This window comes from Centruroides sculpturatus, unplaced genomic scaffold, assembly GCF_000671375.1.
Source record: "Centruroides sculpturatus isolate CEXI.00-Female unplaced genomic scaffold, Cexi_2.0 scaffold202, whole genome shotgun sequence".
In the NCBI taxonomy this organism is placed as follows: Eukaryota; Metazoa; Arthropoda; class Arachnida; order Scorpiones; family Buthidae; genus Centruroides; species Centruroides sculpturatus.
Genome location: NW_019384441.1, coordinates 120,758 through 142,808, shown reverse-complemented (window position 1 = coordinate 142,808; position 22,051 = coordinate 120,758). Strand labels below are relative to the sequence as shown.

Below are 22,051 nucleotides of genomic sequence, written 5' to 3'. Positions count from 1 at the left end.
TGTGTGGAGTGGACTCATATAATGTTCCTTTCAGGGTGCCTTGAGTTTTGGGAAGAGAAAAAAATCTATTTGGATGAGTAAGGGATGCATTATTGTTGTCACCTAGTGTCTAGCCAGAAACAATAGCAATGGTCCAGGTGTGTGTTGGAACATTGTCACAAAGAAGGAACAATCTCCACTTTGAAATAAATTGGCCAAATTTATTTTGCTGAATTTTTGTTCTCATAGAATAAGACAATTGTTTTCCTTCAGGCATAAATTCACAATGGTTAATCCCATGAGAATCAAAGAACACAATGGGCATCATTTTGATTTTTGGCTTCAAAGTCCTTGCCACCTTTGGTTTTGGCTTTCCCAGACTTGACCATTTTCTCGCTTGTCATTTTGTTGATGTCATATTCAAAACACCATGATTCATCACCAGTAATTATCTTGGTGCTGAGGAAATCTGGATCACTATTCATTTCCACCAAGTTTTGCAAAGTAATCTTTCACTGTTCTGTTTCAAAGTGAAAGTATGGGATAAACTTAGCATTCTTTGTAATGTTCTTGACAAAAGAAAGTATACACTATGCACTAATATCCTATTTTGCTGTCTTTGACATGCTAATTGACAATCCTTAGCCAGAAGTTTCCTAACACACTACATTTTTCTTAGTGTTACTAGTGGAAGAGTATTTGCTGTTTCATTGTCCTCCAATGACTTGACTATTATGAAAACATGAATATCATTCAACACCCTTGACTGGGAGAAACATTTATATATACTGTATGCTATTTTCATCAGTTTGTAATTTCTGAAGCAGATTTCTCACATTTAAAGCAAAATATGATGTTGACCCTTTGTGTTCTGTTCTCTAACATGTGACAAAAAATTCATCACAGCCAAAGCAAAACTGATGAAAAAATGGCAATTGCTTACTGAGGCTCCTGGGAAATACTGTATTTTGTGTGTCGCTTGAGTGATGATATGTGCAGTATTTAAAAGAAAAAAAATCATTTCTGGACAAACTATAAATTTTGATTTTGTTTTTGATTTATTATTTTTTGAATCTATATCATACAAATTGCAGTTATGGTTTAAAGAAATTATCTTAAATATATATTTACTTTTGAATGATTACAACTGTAGAATTAAACAGGTTTTATAAAATTACATGATTCATTTAAAATGAATTTCATTGCTTTATGCATATTTAACTTAAAAAATTACTAATCATATGTTTCTTTTTTTATTTTCAGGAGGAAAAAGATGTAACCTGAATTCTTTGTGAAATAATAATAAATAAAATCTACAGACTATTCTTTTATTATTATACAATTTTACATTCAAAAATTATTTACACAATATTTTTTACAATTTAACCTGTCAAATATTTTCTTCCAAAAAACTGAGTTTTCTTTTCAAATACAGCAGATTTAATTGGAGAATTATGTTCATAAAAAGGGTTCATAGCGTGCTGTTAAGAAATTTTTAAAAAATTAATTTGAAAAAAAAGTTAAATATAACTAAATAAAATAAATTTATTTACCTTTATATATAATTCATATATTTCAATGAAAAAATTCTTTATTCCATCTTCATTCTTTGTATCATGAAGCATTAAAAATCTCATTCTTAAGATTAATTAAGAAAATTATTTTAAATATAACAACAACATCATTACATGCATATCTAATATCAAATATAACGGAAGACTGAAAAGTTCACACTGTTGAACACAAACAATTTATATATTTTTCTTTAATAAAAAATAAATATAAATCATTTGTATAATTATTATTTTTTAATCTCACAACTCTATACATTTACTCAAGTGGTGTTTTAGTTTCTTTATACCCTCACAGAAATGCACTTCTTGTAACCCTTTGAAATTAATATTGACAGCTGATATTAGTTCATTATCAGAACTAAATTTTTTCTCTCCAAGAAATGATTTTAGTTCAGGAAACAGATAAATATGATGGTGCCAAATCTAATGAGAAAGGGGTTTCAGCCACACAGACTACTACTAATTTTTGGGTAATCGTGGACATGCACATTTTCCTGTGAAACATCACTTTTTTCTTTTTTGTTCCAGGTCACTTTTCAGTGATAGCTACCTTTAATTTATCCAAAGTGTTGCATATTTTTTTTAAAATTAAAAGATGGTTGTCACACTGCTGGGCTATGTACAATTTTTAATGTCAAAATAATTGCTCATTGTTCTTCATTTAGTGGTCTTTTAACCAGATACCTTTTGCATCCCAAAAGATGCCATGACCTTTCCTGTAGATAAAATTCTTGCTTTTTTGGTGTAGATTCTCTACATTTTTCCACAATTTTGACTGTTGTTTGGATTCTTGTATTATACCATATTTTTGCAGAATTGACCAGCATGCCAGTCTATCCAGGGGAGACCAGGAAACCGGATATTTCCATATGGTAAAAGGCAGTTTACTGGTTTAAGTGAGGTTATAGATCCCTCTCTAGAAGGCACATTAAAAAAAAAGAGCAAGTTTTTATTTTAAAACTGTGAAACTGTCAGCATTGCATCAAAAACTATGATTATATGATTAATTTCTTCATTCTGTCTCCTTTCTAACAATGTAAAATACTCTTGGAATTCTGAGTGCACTTTTTTTGTGTATTTTATTGTTATTTGATTCAAAAATGCAAAAATAAACATTAAATTTAAGAAACTTTTGTAAATTATCTCAGCTTACACCATTAACATTGGCTTTGTGAAATTTGAGAGGAAGGTGTTATTTTTAAGGTTAGGGTAGATGGTCAGTGTAGGCCACACTGACTGACCTACTACTACAGTACTACTACTATTACTACTACTACTAAATAAGTTGTTAATTGTTTTACTGTCTTGTAAACGAAAACTCTCTTCCTGATTTTAAGTCTGTCAAATTACAATGTTATTATTTTATTGTACTCAGAAGAATGTTTGCTTTAATGTTTAATTAACAACTAGTGTGAGAACTGAGGGGGTATGACTATGTCATACTTCCGTGGATTGGCTTTCAAGTCGGAGGGACTTGCTCACTTGTCAGAGATGGCTTAAATTTTAAGTTTATCCCAAGGGAACGGGACAAATTTTTTTTTCTGGTCTGGTCGAGTGTAGGAGGAAGGACTGCCGTCGGTAAGATGACAGGCGATATATGAGTAAAAGAGAACACCAATTTAACAAGGAAACAACAATTTATTAGCTACCTATATAGACGGTACAATAACTATTACCAAGAGAAAATTCTGAGTCCCTAAAATGCGAAGGGCCAAGAGAGAGTTCACAAAAATTTGTTCCATACCTCTTTATGTTGATAGTTATCCTTGAGGAAAATATTATTTTATCCAACATGTTAGGACCAGGACACAATATTCAAGGAAATTGTAGGTGACGGTTGATGAACGACTCCCCTGAGAGGGAGAAGCAAGTGACTTTTATAGTTTTGTCGTGGGAGAATGGTCATGTGATTAATTGTTGTGAGGTAAAAGGTACGTGGATGAGTCAAAGTTGTCCCCGGGACCATGCTAACCATCAACTTTGGAGTTGGAATGTGGGATTATTTTCGAAGTGGACGAATGTTTACTTTGAATGAAAGGGGAGATTGGAATTTCTCCCTTTTTTAAGTTAGGTTTTAGCTTAGGATTTAAAGAAAAATTTAATTGAGGGTTTAGGAAAGATACAGGATATTAATTGGAAAAATCGGTAAAAATTCCGGATTTCACACTAGTTTTGTTAGATATGATTAATTTTATATTTTAGTGGCAGTTTAACCAGCATTCTGGTCTCCCTTGTTTTTTGTGGCATGCCAGTCATACCACGAAACTACGGTAATGAATCAGTTTCATCAGTTGTTTTAAAGTAATGCAAGAAATTGATTGGATTTTTGAAAAACTTCCAACAGTGAATTTGTTTTTGTTTGTTTATGAGCAAGCTTGGCACCCATCTTACAGTTAACTTGGACATGTCCACTTTGTGTAAAATATGAAGTACCCATTCCTTTGAGATGTCCAAAGCTTCTGCTGTTTCTGAAGTCTTCAATCACCTATCTTTTAAAACCATTTCTGGCATTATAGTCATTTTTGGTTGTCCAGATCATGAATCATCTTCCAAATTGTTATTTACCATTTTTGTACTGTAGTCTAGGAAGGACGAGACTCACCCAATGTAGCCTGTATATCATAAACTTCTTTAATGGATGCTTGATTTTTCATAAGGTATTTGATCACTGCACAGTGTTTGATGTTCTCTATTTCTTTTTCCCTCCACACTAGCTACTAATGTCCATTCAAACTGGCTGCCAGATACAACTCAATTTAAAAATTTTTTTATTGTTACATGCCAAAATATAAATGGTCAAATTGCCCAGACCAAAAATAATAATTATATCAGCCAATGGCCAATATAATTGTTATTTCAAATATCAGATTTTTTTTATTTGCCTGCCTCTATAAGAAATCATATGAACTTTTCAATCCACCCCATAACCCAATTCTCTGTTTTTCATCAAGTATTTCACAATAAAACAACACTATAGAAATAGATTAAAGATATCAAATTATACATTATTACTTATGTTTTCTAATTGTAGAGAATTTAGAATGAAAAGGAAAAGCCCAAAATGAACATTGTTCTTTGTTCTCATTTTCCTGAAGATTGAGATGACTCAAAAATACTTGAAAGCTATGCAATGGTTATTTATATACTCCATTAAAGCACATCTAATACTCTAATTCAAATTCATTAATTCTCACAAAATAATTGATTTAAATAAAAACAAATGAGTTAGAATGAATATCAGTATGATCATGAACTCAAATTTTTTCCTAAAATCATAATTGTTTATATATAGAATTTTATGCTGTAAAATTGGACAGTCTATATTATATCTTAAAAGTTTATTTAGTATTTTTACATCACAATAATTTTATTTATATTCTAATGTTGTCATATTCAAATTTAATAACAATCCTCAATCTATTCAATGATAATTAATAGAATTTCTATATTTTACAAAATTAAGACAGATGGCCTCTATTTCCTCATTTTTCAAATTGCTTTATAAAATTCTACACTGGCAAAACACATTCCAAAACAAACCTCACTACAGTAATACCTCGACTTACGCAAACCCAGTGCTATGCGATTTTCAAATCTTGTCGATTCATCTTTTGTTTGAGTGCCACACAACACTTAATTACTCACTCTCCCCACACTATTGTCAGTTTACATGTTCAGATGTGTCGCGCAGAATTGACACATAGCTACAATTTATTTTGTGTTATTTATTTCTGTGTTTGTTATATCTATGGAGCCTTGAGAGACTCTATGTGGTGATTTCTTGTAACCGTGAACGAATCAAAAGACAAGATAAGTTTAATGAGAACATTTATTAGCTTACATACATCCGACTTGGAGTTTACACAAATTGCAAAATTATACCCCGACTTACACAAATTCGAGTTACGCAGTTATTGCTTGGTCCCACCTATCGCGTAAGTTTGGGGTATTACTGTATTGCATAATATAAATGGATTATTAAAAATGTTAAGAAATCTCTAAAAAACCTAATCATTTATTTATATTCCTTACAACAGGAGCCACCAAACCGGATCCAGCCCATGGGCTAGATCCGGTTTGGTCCATCACCACAAAATATAATTATTTATATGGAAATATCAAAGTTTGTAGATAAACTTACTATGGTCCAATCTGATTTTTGCATCTGACAATAATATAATTTTTAGGAAAATCAGCAAAATAAAAAATTTGGCGACTTTTTTTGTAAATACCTGCAATAAAGTTTCTAACAAAAGTGATTAAGAGCTTGCTGCAGCTATTGTGATTGTGTATTGGTAAATAAATAAGTTGGTTGTCTTTATTTTTTGTGTATTCAGTGTACTGTACTGAATAAAATGATTATTTGGCCCATACTTGTCATTCTCTCAGTTATCTGGCCCACTGTGAAAAAAGTTTGGTGACCTCTGCCTTACAATAACACATGTTTTAAAGCAAAGTTATCTAATAGTCAATCCTAGAACCATGTGATACTGAGTTTTCCATAAGAACTGATTAGGTGTATGAAAAGAAAAGCATTACAGTATTTGGATTAATCAGTTCTCAGAGCAACATTGTTGAATTTTCTGTCTATATATAAGACACAATCAAAAAGTTTCTATTCTTGGCATTGGGTTTGCACTGTGTGCGATCTGTACATGGGTATTGTGGTGTAACAATAACTACAGAATATGAAGATTGTTTTGAAGTACAGTTGTCACAGGTGGTGGTAATAATTATTAACTTTTTTCAATTACAGATTCTGCAACAAATTTTAAATCCATCCAAAGCAGACCAGTGGACAATGATACAAATTGTTGGCCAAAGGTTCTGGCCATGTGATGATTCATCAATGGACAATTACAATTTATCAAGATATCTGTGAGTGGCATCTCTGTAAACAACAATCATCCATAGATGAATCTGTACGATTGGACTCTTCATCTGAAAGAAACTGTTATCACTGTTATTATGCTTATTGGTCTGCTTTGGACAGATTCTGAGGTTATACTAAACAGATTACACATGCAATGGAATCTCTATTCTCTAGTCTTTCATCAGCAAGTGTTTCTGATATAAAATGAACTTAATTTTGCAATACTGAATTTTATTCTTGGTTATATTGTATTAAATGACATTTACATAAACATCCATACCATGAATGCCCCTTTAGCATTGTTTCTTTAATAATGACATTTAAAGACAAATACTATCGATAAAACTTGAAATATCAGTTGCAATTTTATATTACAGTACCATATTTCATAATAAATTGCTTATTAAAAATTTGTGTAATTTATATTTTTAATAAAAATTACACAGTAATTGAAAATTTAAAAAATAAATATTGAACATTTAACATCAAAACTTATAAAATTACAAAGAGTAAAAATTCTCTAAAAAGCAAAATAAAGTTACTACAGTATAAAAATTTTAGACCTTTCCATTCAGAAATAAAGAAATTGTTTCCTTACACATAAAAAGTATGAAATTTTGAATTCACTGCATAATGTGAATTGATGGTATTGCATCAATTCACATAAAAATGTGCTATTTTGGATTGACAAAAAGTTGTAAATGAGGAGACAGTACTTAAAACCAATAAATAAACAACTTTTAATATCAAAAAACATAAATGATAATGGATCTGTCCACCTGTTTTGCTTATTTAAATCTTGAGGAATTTATTGTTCACACCTGCAGTGGTAGTTTTGAGGACAATGGTAGGAATAAAATACCATATTTTGTTACCCCCAAAAAATTCAATGTCAATTGATATCTTAAAATTTGGGGACCAAAATAGCACAATATATCCAAATCTACGATATAAGGCTTACTGTAGTATGATATATAATATAATACTTATGGAATTTACATCTTTGAGAATAAATATTTTTTAAAAAATTCAATAGAAAAATTAATTGTAGAAAATGCCACTTATTTTCTGATGTGCCCATTCATAATCAATAAATAACATGTAGAAGGTATGTTAAAACCAGATACTTAATATTAATTTTAGTACTAATCTAACAACATGAGGTGCATCCAGAAAGTAAGTACCATTTGCATATATCTATGGCACATTTTGGCAATTTCAAGGTTGTGCACGCAGTTTGTTATACTCAAGAACAAACCAAGCCATATTTGTTTTTTTTTTTTTGTTCACATTGAGGATCACTAACCACAGTTATAATGTTCAAAACAATCTAGCATCCTGCCAGTTGTGAAATATGATTGGTAATTAGGTTTTTAAATGCAAGAAATGTTTGACCACATGAAATTTACCCACAAATTTGTGAAATTTATGGATACAAACATTGCTAAACCTGATACATAATATAGCTAAACACCAACCAAATGCCAAAATTCTATCGGGCTAGTTTAAGGCTAATTACTAAATGAATTACGTAACCAATTTTGGCTCTAGAGGTAAGCGTTAAGTGCCATCTCGTATTAACATTAACGCTTACCTCTAGAGCCAAATTGGTTACATAATTCATTTAGTAATTAGCCTTAAACTAGCCCGATAGAATTTCGGCATTTGGTTGGTGTTTAGAAATTTATGGACTAAATGGGATAAGTGAAGGTATGACGAGAAAGTAAATTAGAATGTTTAACAAAGAAGGGACAACATTCATGACAAGGAGCATAGTGACTGCCCATCCCTAGTCAATGAAGACTTTCTGCAAAGTGTTAAAGAGAAGATTCGTTCCAATAGATCACAGTCCAATCAGTTCACAATTTCTGATTTGTCTCTACAACTTCCTGACATTTCAAAATCTTTGCTGCATGAAATTATGACTAAACACTCGCATTTCAAAAACTTGTGTTCAAGATGGGTGCCAAAAATAATAATTGACATTCACAAAACAAAACATATGGATCACCCTTAGAACTTTTGCAGTGGTGTGAAAGGGAAGGAAATGGATTTTTGAAAAGAATTGTCATTGGTGATGAAACATGATTTGTCCCATGACACTAGAAAACAAACAACGGTCACTGCAAAGTCCAGAAATGGTTTGAGCCACAGCAACAGAATTATATGAACAGTATATCTTTAATTTAGTGCAAAGATATGATAAATGCCTCAATTTGCATGGCAATTATATTGAAAAGCAGATTAAATTATGTATAATTTAATGGCAATTAAATAATTTTTCTTTCAATTGCCTATTTTTTTAAATAGTCAATGGTACTTACTTTCTAAATGTGCTCCATATATTTTAAATAGGGTTTTTTCCTAGGAAACTGAAATCCCGAATCTTAAGATTTTTACTGTTTTTATGAATTTGAAAATCCCAGGAATCAGACAAATATCCTGGGAAATTCTAGAATTTTAACTATTTTTGATGTAGAAAAAGACATTAATTAATATTGCTAAATCGTCATAATACACAAAACTATTATTACTTTCTAAGTTATTTTTTAATAAAAAATGATAAACATTTTACTGCAAGAATAAAAATTAAATATTGGCAATTTTAAATGTGTTAATAGGTCTAATCCAAAATTATTTTCATTATTATTATTATTATTATTTTGTTTTTTGGGCAATATTTTACTCTAATGAGGAAAGTGCAAGATATAAACACTATCTTCAAATTAAATTGTCATATAATTTGAATATTAATTCAAAAATTTGTAAGTTATTTCAGCATTTATAAAACAGGTACTCAATGTACAAACTGACTTGGATAAAAGACACTGAACTAACAACAAAGCATTAAAGACAGTGAAGAAAACAATATGTACTTTCTCCTAACATCTAAACTTATTTTGCTAAGAAGAAAAGCTATATTCTAGAAGATACCCTACATTCAGTACTTAAATACTGGAAACTAATATAAAAATTTTGTAGTTACTCTGGCTTGCCTACTTTATCAAAGTAGGAACTCTTATCTGAATCTGTAAAGATGACATTGCCAAGACTACAATAAAGACAATCACAATCTAACTCTTCACATTAAGAAGTAACTCAGGAAATTAATCCATCATACTAGCAGACCACAGGTGTCAATCCATAAAGGATAGGGGACATACTATTCTGTACATCTTATACAAATATCAACATCTAAAACTCAATAATAGTAGTAATATAGCCTGATATATTCTGACAATTGTTTGGCTTTAATATGTACTGTACCTGTACTGTACATCTTATGTTTTACAACTACTCAAAACCTGATGATGAGAAATTTTTCTTATTATCATTGGTACTGCTGTGGCAGACACATTAGCAGCAGCAGTAGTACAAAGCCAAAAAAAATTTATTGTTTAACATTTTCATGTCAGACTCAGAGCTCAAACAGTCAAAATAAGATGCATCTATTTGAGATAACAAGAAATGGAATTTCAAACATCAAATTTAATTTATTTGATGTATTAAAGACCATTCCAACAATCTTTGTTAAATAAACCTGCTGCAAAAAAAAAAAAAAAATGATCATCACTAAATAGAATATTTTTCTTACTTGTTAGTGATAATAATCAATACCTCTGTGCTTTTTAAAAAGCTATTTTAAAAATATTGAATGACTGAGATTTTGTATAAGCTAAATATTTTATGATGAATGAAGTTTCTTTTTTTATTTTCTTATTTGCAAATGCACTTAGTTGTAATTACAGGAACATGTATATTTAAACATTTTATTCATCCCCTAAAAATGAAGAGCATGTCATATGAAAAATATTTAAATAATTCCTGGATATCCTGGAAAATAAAGTATTGATTTAAAAATGACACTATGGTTAAGAAGCTTTTGAAGAAATCTATATATAAGCAGAAACTTATTCTATACAGGTATACCTCGCCTTACATCGGTAATTGGTTCCAGGAGAGGCGACATAAGTCGAATTTACTTGTCTCCGAATCTACTTGTCACTAGGCTAAACCATAAATTACCATTCCCGGTTCTGTATTTTATTTACTAATGCATTTTTAATAATATATGGTTAATAAGGATCTATTTTAAGCTTACAAACAAATAAATTTTTGATTTTAGTATAGTACAGAAAAAAGTAATCTAAATTTACGAATTCATGTACACACAATACATACATGTAAATGTATATGTTTACAATTTGGCAATGTTTACAGTACATCGTGGACTCTTTATTTGTGAATGTGGTTTGCTCTAAGACATTATAAAATAAGATGATTTTGTAATGTTAAATAACAAATACAGTTATTAAAATTACCTTGTGACAGTAGAAAATAAACTAATTTATATTAAATTTACCAATATTGAGTGGCGCTGACAACGATGCCAAACGGTAGATATTGGAGCTACCATTGAAAACACCAATATTGAGCACTTATAGACCGCTAAATAAGACAACAACACAGAAACACAGATGCTTTCATGTTTCATTTTCTAGGATTTATGATGATTATATTAAACATTTACTGTAAATGTACATGTTTTAATATGATTTTATGTGCTTTAATGTTTTTCTAGTGATATTATGACTTCAATATTTGTGGTGGACGGACGTAAAGTCAAATAAAACCATAACGTATTTTTCCATATATTTTTTAACAAACGACTTATATCCAGAACGATGTAACTCGAGGTATACCTGTATACAATTTATTATTGGTTTTTTTTATTAACCAACTCCAAAGAGCAATGGTGTGGTAATTAGAAAAGTAGATAAAACACTGAACACTAAACATTTTTACCTGTACAGATAACTTTTTAATTTTCATCAATTCAGCAGCCCTGTGCTTCTTCCTTGCCATGTCACTGCTATTTATTTACAGTTGCAACAAGTTTAAAATACAACTGTATAAAGTACTGTACAAACATTTCTGTAATGTAATAGGTACAATTTAGAAAAATGGGCTGCCAAGGGGACAAATCAAAAAGGTTGGGAACTGCTGCTTTAGATCATAACGTTAGATATTTGAGGGAATTTTAATTTGTCTATACTACATACTATATTTAATTTTTAGATTAATTTTATTATTTAAATTCTTTCATAAGAATGTGGTTTTACATTTGTAAACTATAGTACAATATCTTTCTAAATTTCTGTGTGTTCTGTGTGCATGTATGTTCAGAAACTACAGTAAAATTCAGGCTGGTGATTCATCTTCAACTGAATATATTTTCTTTCCTTTCTTGATCCACTTTCTTTTTCAGTAAAGTTTTTCTGAGAATTAACCTCAACATTTAGGGCTCATAGTTTCATTTTAGCCAGTTGTGGGCAAGCAAGATGTCAAGTAACAAATAGAAGTTTCTTCCTTATTTTAAAGGAAAAAGTTCCTGTATTGAGCAAAGTGAAGCTGGAAAATTGCAGCAACAATTGGAAAAGGAATTTAAGTATATGAAGACTCAAATACTACAATTTTTGCCAAAAAGGAGCTTTATCTGTGAATGGGAAGCAAACATTATGGAGAACATCAAATGAAGTTATACCAAATCCTATAAAGATGTCATCAGAACAATTTTGGGTAGATTTTTATCATTGTTGTTTCAAAGGCTTGCCTGTCTTAGGATTGATGATGCAAGAAATGGCTTTAAAGTTTGCCTTGGAACTTGGAGTTTGAACCTTTCATACCAGCAGTGGATGGTTTGTTAAGTTTTATCTGTGACATAACATTATGTTTCAAGCTGTTTTGAAAGTGAAGAAGTAAACAAAGATGCTTTTGATGAATAGATATTAGGAATTCCAATTATTTCTGAGTGGGCAAGATGAGACGTGATTGTGACATTTACAATATGAATAAGACAGTACAGAAGTTATAATGTGTGTACAATTTATATATATATTTTTTGCACTTATTACTAGATAATTTCCAGCAAGGCAAATAAAATGCATTTTTTTTCTATCTCACAGTATTTCTATCTTTTTATTATGTCACTGTGTTAATACAATGCTTTATGCTGTCAAAATGGTGTATTTATTTTAGAAGACCACTTTCCAGGACTACTGTTTTTCATACAATTTAGATGGTCACCTAAGAGAAGTTTTGCTGTATATGTATAATTTACATACACATGCTCCATCTAATACTTCACATACATAGGCCCATATTTTGAAAATATAAATATAATAATTAAAAAAGGACCAGTAAATTTTAATCTTAAATATTTTCAAAAATGTTAAAACTGGAAAATTCATATGATGACCGTTTAATTAAGAAAAAAAATGTCTTGGCTTTATCTATGTATATGGGTATTGAAGAAATTAAATTTTATTTTAGATTTATTGGTGATGCAATATGCAATATAACATAACAAACTAAAATTAACATCAGTTCAGTCATTAAGTTTAAAATTTTGGATTTTAAGCTGTGTTAAAAATAATTTTTAGATATTTTGACATGCTAAAACTTTAAAGTTTATTTGAAAGTTATAAAGAATTGCTAGATTAACTGTATCAAAATTAGGATTAGAAATATATTCTATTCTGTTGATATTTTGTTTACTATAGTAACAATAATACAATATAATAAAGGGATTTAATTATTTACTTAAAAGTTTTATTAGAATCAAAAGCATGATAAATGACAAATTTTTTACAGTGATTTACAAAACTTATTTTTACTGAAGTGTTATATCAAATTGAGTAAATGAGAGAAAATAACAAAATAATCAGTTATTTACTATCAAGAATATGAAATTTAGACCAACTTTTTATCAATAAAATAAAAATTTGTTTCAAGTTGTAAATTTTAAATATTGAAAAGAAGTTTAAATACATTTAAAGTGAGTGGAAATATAGGAAATTCATGTTAAAATAAATGAAAATGATTAGTCTAAACATTTCCAATTTTCTGTTTTATCTACAAAAATATTTGTAATAAAATGTAACATTTTTATTATATGTTTCTTATACATTTATTATTATACAGTGTGTAAATAATTTTTGTAATATAGAAAACAATTTTATTTTTTGTTGTTATATATAAAGTTTTAATTATTATTATTAATTCACTAATGCATTTATGTATTTTAATTTATATAATAATTTAATTATTTAACTGGTGAATCTTTCTGATTACTGGAAACATAAGTAACTTATGATGATACAATGTTATAGTTTTTGCAATTATTTCATTATACATTTATATTGTTTAGCCTTTCTACAATAACAAGAAACATCGTATCACTGCTAATGTCTTTCAACCAAGTGACAAAAAGCCTTTTTATACTGTGACGGGAGAATGGAATGGTGTAATGGAAGGAAAGAATTTAAATACTGGGGTAAGATAAATAATTTATTTACTGAATATTATTTTAAATCAATTAGCATTCATTTTATCTTTAAAAAATGAACTTTTTAACCATAAAAGGTTAACAAATCAATATTTTAGTTTAATATTCAGTAATAATAAACTTATTATATAAATAAATATATCTTATTTGTTTATGAAGAAAAGAGAGGAAAAGATTTTTCTGTTTATTATTTATTTATATATTTTGATTAGCTTGAAATCATGAATTACTTCTTTTCATATGTACACAAAACAATGTACTAAATTTTTTTTGTATACATTTAAATGTTTTATTCTAAAATACTTAATGTATACAAAAAATTTAACTATTAAAAAGTATGTGTTTAATATATTCTTGATCTGATGTGTTTCTCTCATACAAAGTGATCTTAAGAAATACTGTTAAACATTTTATGAGGAAAATATTATATACTCCTTTGTAATAATTGCAATACAGTATTTGTTTTGCATTGAAACTAAATTAGAATGTAACTACTGTAGGGCATTGATTATCTGAATACTGATCAACTGAAACATTGGTTAACCGAAAGTGTTCCAATTGGCAAATTCAAATTTCTACTAGTGCTGTGGCATTGCAGTACTTTTTCCTCCCTGCCAACCTAAACTTAGGCCTACTTTATGTAAGGTATGAATTTGTAAGATGTGTGATTCAAAATATATACAGTACAGTTTTGTGTTTAATATATTTTTTTTGTAAATGATCAGTTATCAGAACAACCCCAGTCTTGAATTGTTTTGGATAATCAATGCTCTACTGTAATATTTTTCATTATCTTACATTAATATAAACAATATTTGTATTATGAAATATGACATTTATCTAAAAATTTTAAAATTTTCTATCAATTTAATAAACTTTATAGTTTATAAACACAACAAAATTAAAGTTAACTTGAAATAATCTTATTATTTTTTAAATTATAAACTTATTTATTTAAATAAGTCAAATACACATTTACCCAAAACGTAAGGATGGACAACATGTGTATTTGATTATTATATGTATATATTATTATATTTGTATACGTTCTTATTGAAAGAATAAAGTTTAAATATACAGTGGGTGATCGGTTAACGAACATAATCCGTTCCAAGACTTTGTTCGCTATCCGAATTGTTCGTTAACCGATTATGAATTTACCATAGGTTTGTATGGGAATTTGATTAATTCGTTCTGGAGACATCCCAAAATAAAAAATATATACTTTCTTACTACGTTTATTTATATGTATACACAGATGTGCATTTTTATTAGTTATGGTTTTTTGTTTGTGGGGGTTAAATAATCTGTCTAATGTCGATTGCTTTTCTCTCTTCTTCGGGATTTTTCAGAAGTAATTAATAGCATTGTAATTGTAGAGATCCCCAAGCCTATTAACCTCAACCTGGTTTGTATGCCATTCTAAGACCGTTGATCTGACATCCCCCATTTCTTCAAAAGATCTTTAATTAATAGCAGATATCGGCATTAATCCTCTTTTTCAGAATAAAACATATCTTGCCGAGTTTCTTGGTGTTCTCTATTCAAGAGTTCTTGACGTTCTTCTGTCGTCAGATCCGTTTCAGGTTCCATTATGAGCTCTTCATTGTTCTTTATTTCTCAGATGTGATTTTTGTTATTCCTTTAGCTGCTTGAGTCTTCTTGATAATACAGTATCTTTCTTAGATAAGATTGAACTGCGGCCTACTGTAGACCTGTTCAAGCCATACTGTCCAGCAACATCAGACATCTTTTGCGCACTCTCTACCTTTGCTATTATACTCTCACCTTTCGAAAATAAAAACCGACACAAAACTTAATGAGTGCCCGCCCGACAGTCTCGCGAATACTATAAAAGAATTGTTTGTCAGAAAAATAAAAGGTTGGAATTACAAGGGAGTATTTCAAAGTTCGAGGAATACTATCCGATCAGCATATACTGGGTTGAGCGTCGATGTTGACGTCTCCCGCGCTCCAAAAAGTTACCTGAAAACAAAGGAAAATCAGTCGGTATTTGCTATTTCCGTCGCTTCTTTTTATGTCTGTTCAGTGAAGTGTTCGTTATCCGATCATGTGTTCATTGTCCGATCATAAAAATCTTTCGCGAAAGTGTTCGTTATCCGATTTGTTCATTAACCGATCACCCACTGTATTATAAATGTTAAAGTTTGACATGTGAAGAATGTAAATATCAATTAAACCAATTTTAATATTAATACCAAACAAATACACCTACAAAAAGTATAATGGTAGCTTTGTGTAATGAATGAAAATTCTTCAAAAGTATCTTTAGTGCTTGTTCCCTAAATCTTCACCGTATAAATTTTGGACCTAATTATATAATAGAAGATTTATAGAACAAGCAAACATCGGAAGCTACGTAAATTGGTTAGTTTAGAAAACAATAGTTCAAACTATATTGCATATTAAAAATTGATAATTTAATATTATAACACTGAGATAAAATACAAATAAAATAACAGCCATAGAAGTTATTAATCGGTAAAAACATAAGTTATTTTGACAAAGCTGTTGGCAAATTCTTCTCTTACATCCAGTTTATCTGCCATTGGTATAAATTTACATATCCAATCACTTTATTTTGAGTTCTATTCGATGGCATATTTCCAGAATATTTCAACGACTGATTAATGACAACCGAACGATTACACGATCGATAATCAGAGCATTAAAAAGGATAAAGAAATATAAAGAATTCAGGAAAGTATACAAACCATTTTTAAGTATAAGTTACTTTTAGGTCAACAAATATATATGTATATATGGACCATTTACCTAAAAGTAACTTCTACTCCCAACGCTTAATAACTTGTTAATAAATAGTATTACATGTGAATTTTATTTATTTGATAACAGAATATCGCAATTTTTTATAATTTTTATCATTTATGGATAAATTATTATTTCTTTAATAGTAACATTAATACTATAGTCACGTGTTTTCTAACCTAGTACATTAACGCCGATATCTACAAACAAGCTGATGAAACAGTTTCTATTTTTAAGGTAACGAATTAGACCGAGATACCTTTCCCTCCGATCTGCTAGGCGGAGAAAATTCCATTTCAAAAACAGGATTGTCATAATGCCCAACAATAACAAAATAATACTTCCCCGACATTTTCTAATCCGACCGACGTTAATGTCTATGGCCGATCGCTTCGACAGATGGCCATATAAAATCATAAATTATTATATTATTCGTATTTAAAACGTATTAATTATAAAAAAATCAATTACTTATTAAAATTAATATTTATAAAATTTCGATAATATTAATTATTTGAACTTATATATTTTTTTAATGAGCTTAACATTTTTAATTATAATTTATTTCGAGAAATAATTTATTTATTTTTAATTTTTTAATATTATAAATTTATCTGATATTTTTTTAATGATATAAGCAGTAAATTATCTATTATGAAGTACGAAAGTTTTAAATGAGATTTTGACCTGTAGAAGGCGCTAAATATAAGGCAGGTTAACTGGGTTGTTCTTTATGAAATTATTTTCGTTCGAAGTATATTAATATACTGTCTGGAAAGTAAATATTTATAAAAAAAAGAAACATTATACCTAAACTATCATTTTAGTTAATTTGATATATAATACTGTTTGGTTCGAATAAACAGTATTAAACTGTAAGCGATAACGCAGTTTATATTATTAGGTATGTTGGTACGGTATGTTAAACAGTAAAATTTGAAAATAGAAAAAGATGGCATCAAGAAATACTAAGAAAACTTCTTCAAATGGAAATTATAAAAGAGGACAATCGAATCCTCAGTGGACAGATTTGCCCAATAATTTGGTAATGTTATGTTTTGTTTAAATATTCTTGCATGCTCATACTCATTTAAAATGTTGTAATGTCAAAATAATTTTTACATGATGATGGTGTATATATATATTAAGAGATTTATATTGTCATCCTTAATAGCAATTTATAAAATTTTTATGTGTTACCTTATTCTGATTTTATATTAATATGAAGAATAATCTGTTTGATTCTGATCTCACCAAACAGAGAAAATGTCAAATTTTATTTACATTTGCTATTGTCAATGCTTTAGATTCTTTCTTTCGTTTCTGAGATAATTCTTCTCTCTATACAGTTATGATTTGTCAATCATTTATATAAAATGGATATATTACAATATAATGTTAAATAATCCCAGTCTATTTCAAACACTAATAAGTATTTATTTATCTGAGGATATATATCTTTACTTTCAGAATTTTAAACGTGCAATAAGTATGAACTGAGTCGAAGCTACGTGAAAAAGTCAAAAAGTTATTTCATCACAGTTCTAGATTTTATATCTAACAAAAGAAATCCAATATGATTTTTACATAGATGTACAATGAAGAACAATTTATTACAAGTATGAAACTGAAATTGCCTAAAAGTACTTCATCATAATTAGATGTACTCTTAAATGAGATTTGTGTGTTTATTGCAAAATAGTATATATATTTATAAACACTAGAATTTGCAATAATCTAGATATACTTTTACTATTCAATTGAATTTTACTAGAATTACAAGAAATTTATCGGCTTTTAAGTATTTAAGTAGGAGTGTGTAATTGTTTCATTTTATCAGAAACTAACAATTTCAAATTATAGGTAGATAAGAAATGCTTAACCTGATTATATTTTATGTAAAAAATGCATCTTTCATTTTAAATCTCTGGTTCATAGACTATGTTCTCGTTGCATGGAATGGTTCAGACCATGACTTCTTGGGACTTGTGATTTTCATAAATAGTATCTACTTATCTATAAAATTTTACATTGAGTATGAGTTTGCAATAGTACTATATCATGTCTTGATCTTAATATTACACATGGGTAACAACAATTAGAGTTTAGTATGCTTCATAAATTCAACTTCCCTGCTAATCATCTGCAATAAATCTTACCATTCTCCCATATTTAAGAATCTAGCAATTAGCATACTTATCAGAAGGGCATTTCATATTTTGTTGTCCCACGTACTTTAAGTAATGAACTCAAAATCATAGATTGCTTTACGGAAGGCAGTTCCTCTAATAGCAAGTTTGTTTATATTCAAAGAAAGATCTGTTAATTCCTATTCCCAGCATGCTTGATAGGCTCCAGAAGCATTATTGTTTCATAGCTGTATCTTATGTCAACATTTTATTGAAGTTAGGTCTCTTTTCACAAGTATAATTATAATACATTCTTCTAATGGCTTCTTGTATTAGTCTCAGGAGACTTTTAGTCAGGGATAGAACCTCTCACCATTCTTGAACAATCAGGTGTATATGCTATTTATCTATCCCACTTACTTGATACCAACTTTCTGTATACAGGAATAATTACTAGACAATTAAGAGATCTTAGAGCACAAAAAAACCTTTGATTAGATTTGGAGAGACCCAGATCTTACAAAAGCAGTTGTGGATAATAGATATGTATTAACTGGAAATGCAGTTCAAAATAACTTCATACCTTTAATTCCAGTACAGACAGAAAATATTTAATTAAAATGAACGTTTTCAACCTGATTCAATAAGCTTTTATCATGTTACATCTGGAAAGAACATTCTTTCCATATAACATTTTTGCAAAAGTTCCAATATAGAACATTTCAAAATTAAAAGTTCTAGATATAAACATCAAAACCTGATAGTTATATATTAAAGCCAAACAATTGACAGATTATATCTGGCTATATTACTACTACTGTTAATTAAATGTCAAGTTATTACTTGACATTTAATTATAGTAGTAATATAGCCCAATTGTAATTTGGCAAACATTTGGCTTAAAGTTCCTTTTATAAAGATTTTAGAATGGTTTAAAATACATGTAAACCAATTAGGAATCACAATCAATATACAGATACAAATTAAGCAAATAATATCTAAAGGAATGAATTATTACAAATTAAGGATGTTAAGATAAAAATACAACCTATCTAAAGTAATAAAATATTACAAACTTTAGGGAGGAAGAAAGGAAGGAATGCATCAATAGATGATCAAGGAGTATTATAACAAGACTTCCATATGGCAGAGATGAACTCCATGTCCTCATAGTTGAAACTGCAACCTTTTTTTTTATTCTTGATTTTAAGATCTCTAAAAGTTCTAGATCTTTCAGATCAACTACATTACTAGTGGAATGTATTAACCATTCCTCCTCAAATTTAACTTTAACATCTGGTTCTGATATGTATATAGATAGGACTGTTACCCTCTTCCAATGCTATATTTGTGCTCTTCAATATGCTGAGTAATGATCTGTTTACAGTTCCAATGTACTTCAAATTTCTATCAAACATGTCATCCTTTATGAGAATCATGCAGACTCCCAAGACACTTGTTATTTCCATCTTGCTCTTGTCATTCTTTAATAAGTTGAAAATTCTGGGTTCCACAGTAGCATATTCTAGTTTTGGTGGCTTTTGAAATTTCCTTGCGAATGCCAGTGAACTTTTGGTTGTAGTTAAATCATCCTGATGAGTTTTCTGTGTTTATTTGTCATCTTGGTTGTTGGCATTGGATGATGAGATTGCAAATGAATTGTTTAATGAATAATGAGAGTAGCCATTTTGCAAATACAAACACGAAAAATCAAAGAACTTCTAAGTGCATTCTTGCCTGAGAGTAATGTTGCAGTTTGTTTAAAATAGAAAACATGATGATCATTGTTATTCATTCTGTGGAAGTGTTCTTTGAGTTTACTTAACATCACCACATGACCCCAGAGGTAAAGTTGTATGGATCGAAGTGTGGTGAATATGAAGTACAGGAGTGTGTTTGGATAGTGACTAGGGTATCCAAGAGTGATAACTCTTTCTCCAAAGGTTCAATTGATTGATGAAAAGACCTCAGTTGTATTATGAGGTGGTGTGCATTCTGCATAGTCCAATAATCAGCATTTGCATCAATAACAGGCGATCTCAATTTAGAATTTCTCTAAGTTTTTGTAGGCATCAGAGATCCCTATGATCAATAAAAAGTATTCCCAAGGATGTTTTTTTGCATAAAAATTGATTTGGTACCAATTTTTCACTAAAAAATTTTGATCTTGCACTGATTAAACCATTTTTTGCTAATTCTTTAATTGATATGAAATCTGAAACAATTTCCTTTTGTCACCTGACTATCTATATGAAATAATAACTCCCATCTGTTTTAAAAGTTATTCAAAACAAAAAAGAATGCTGTTATATATATATATTCAAAAGAAAGATTACTACCACCAGAGTCGGTAGATTAACTGGTCTTTTGACTACCTATCTTCGCTCGTTGTTAAAATCAACTAAAGACAAATGTTACCACCAGGGGCACTGCAATTACTGCAAGAGCGCTAGATCGAATCGCTGTGAGGACGAATGTTTTTCTTTTTATTGAAAGATATATAACCTTCAAGTTCGATTTCATAATTTTTTTATATGCATTTTATTATAAGAATGAAAAAGCTTTTATTTAAACCCAAAACCAGGTTTATGGATAAATAAATGACACTTAATAAAACATTAAACACTTTCCATCGCTGAGAAATGTTTATTTAATAAAATACGTTTGAACTCATTTACACCTGAGGATGGTTTATTCCATGAGGCTGAAAATGTTAGTGTTTTATTAAATAAACATTTCTCAGTGATGGAAGGTGTTTAATGTTTTATTAAGTGTTTTAAAAATGCTGAGTTTGATATTTAGTTAAATAAATGACAAGGAACAAAACTGACACAATAGTATTATTAAATCGTGCTATTATGTGAATTTATTATACGTTAAAAATTTATTATACATACAAACAAATTATATTATACATATTAATAATAATTATTATTTTTATTATTTGCGTTATTAAAATTTACTTTAAGTGAGAAATTTTTCTATGGTTTTTACTTTCAACTGATGAAATAAATGATTGATTAATCGTTCGCGTGAAAAAATGCAATCGACAAGTAACAAAAAAGTGCAAAAATCTGGAAGTCAAGTAGGACTTGTGACCAGCATTGTCACATCCTATCATCAATGTAACAGAGCACTGATTTAATATATTATCCATTATTGAAAAATAAACATCCATGTTTGGGTTTGTTAATTTTTCGCATACTTTGCTTTCTGCCCAGTACATCAATTGGCAAAGCTTATAGCTTGGATATAACAAACCTCCTCGAGATTTGATGAATGTAAATGTCTTCTCTGGTGCAGCATCCTCAGGTTTTGCTGTTAATATATTTTTGCATTCATCACAACCGAGTGATGG

General features: G+C 29.2%; 2 protein-coding genes across 4 annotated transcripts in view; one reads left to right on the top strand and one right to left on the bottom strand.

Annotated features, from left to right (window-relative positions):
• Positions 1 to 1,371, top strand: part of LOC111620161 (STAGA complex 65 subunit gamma-like) — a 41,116-nt gene extending 39,745 nt beyond the window's left edge. For 2 of the 3 annotated variants that reach the window (XM_023362035.1, XM_023362036.1), the window contains exon 10: positions 1,243 to 1,371. In XM_023362035.1, coding sequence (XP_023217803.1) covers positions 1,243 to 1,258 — 16 coding nt within the window. In that variant the 3' untranslated portion in view covers positions 1,259 to 1,371. The remainder of the gene's footprint in view (positions 1 to 1,242) is intronic. The other variant, XM_023362037.1, reaches the window with a different exon arrangement.
• Positions 1,249 to 16,970, bottom strand: LOC111620150 (trafficking protein particle complex subunit 2-like). The gene is made up of 4 exons (XM_023362019.1): positions 16,824 to 16,970; positions 15,713 to 15,760; positions 1,533 to 1,625; positions 1,249 to 1,460 (listed from the first exon to the last, which is right to left on the bottom strand). Exons 1-4 carry the CDS (start codon positions 16,914 to 16,916, stop codon positions 1,362 to 1,364), a joined length of 333 nt encoding a protein of 110 aa, XP_023217787.1. The 5' UTR covers positions 16,917 to 16,970; the 3' UTR covers positions 1,249 to 1,361.
• Positions 16,971 to 22,051: the final 5,081 nt, after the last annotated feature.

Coding starts and splice junctions, on each gene's coding strand:
- LOC111620150 (XM_023362019.1), bottom strand. CDS start 16,916: ATGTCGGGGAAGTATTATTTTGTTATTGTTGGGCATTATGACAATCCT. Junction 1,626..15,712: donor ACATCGACGCTCAACCCAGT/ATATGCTGATCG, acceptor TTTTCTTAATTA/ATCTTAAGAATGAGATTTTT. Junction 1,461..1,532: donor TATATGAATTATATATAAAG/GTAAATAAATTT, acceptor ATTTCTTAACAG/CACGCTATGAACCCTTTTTA.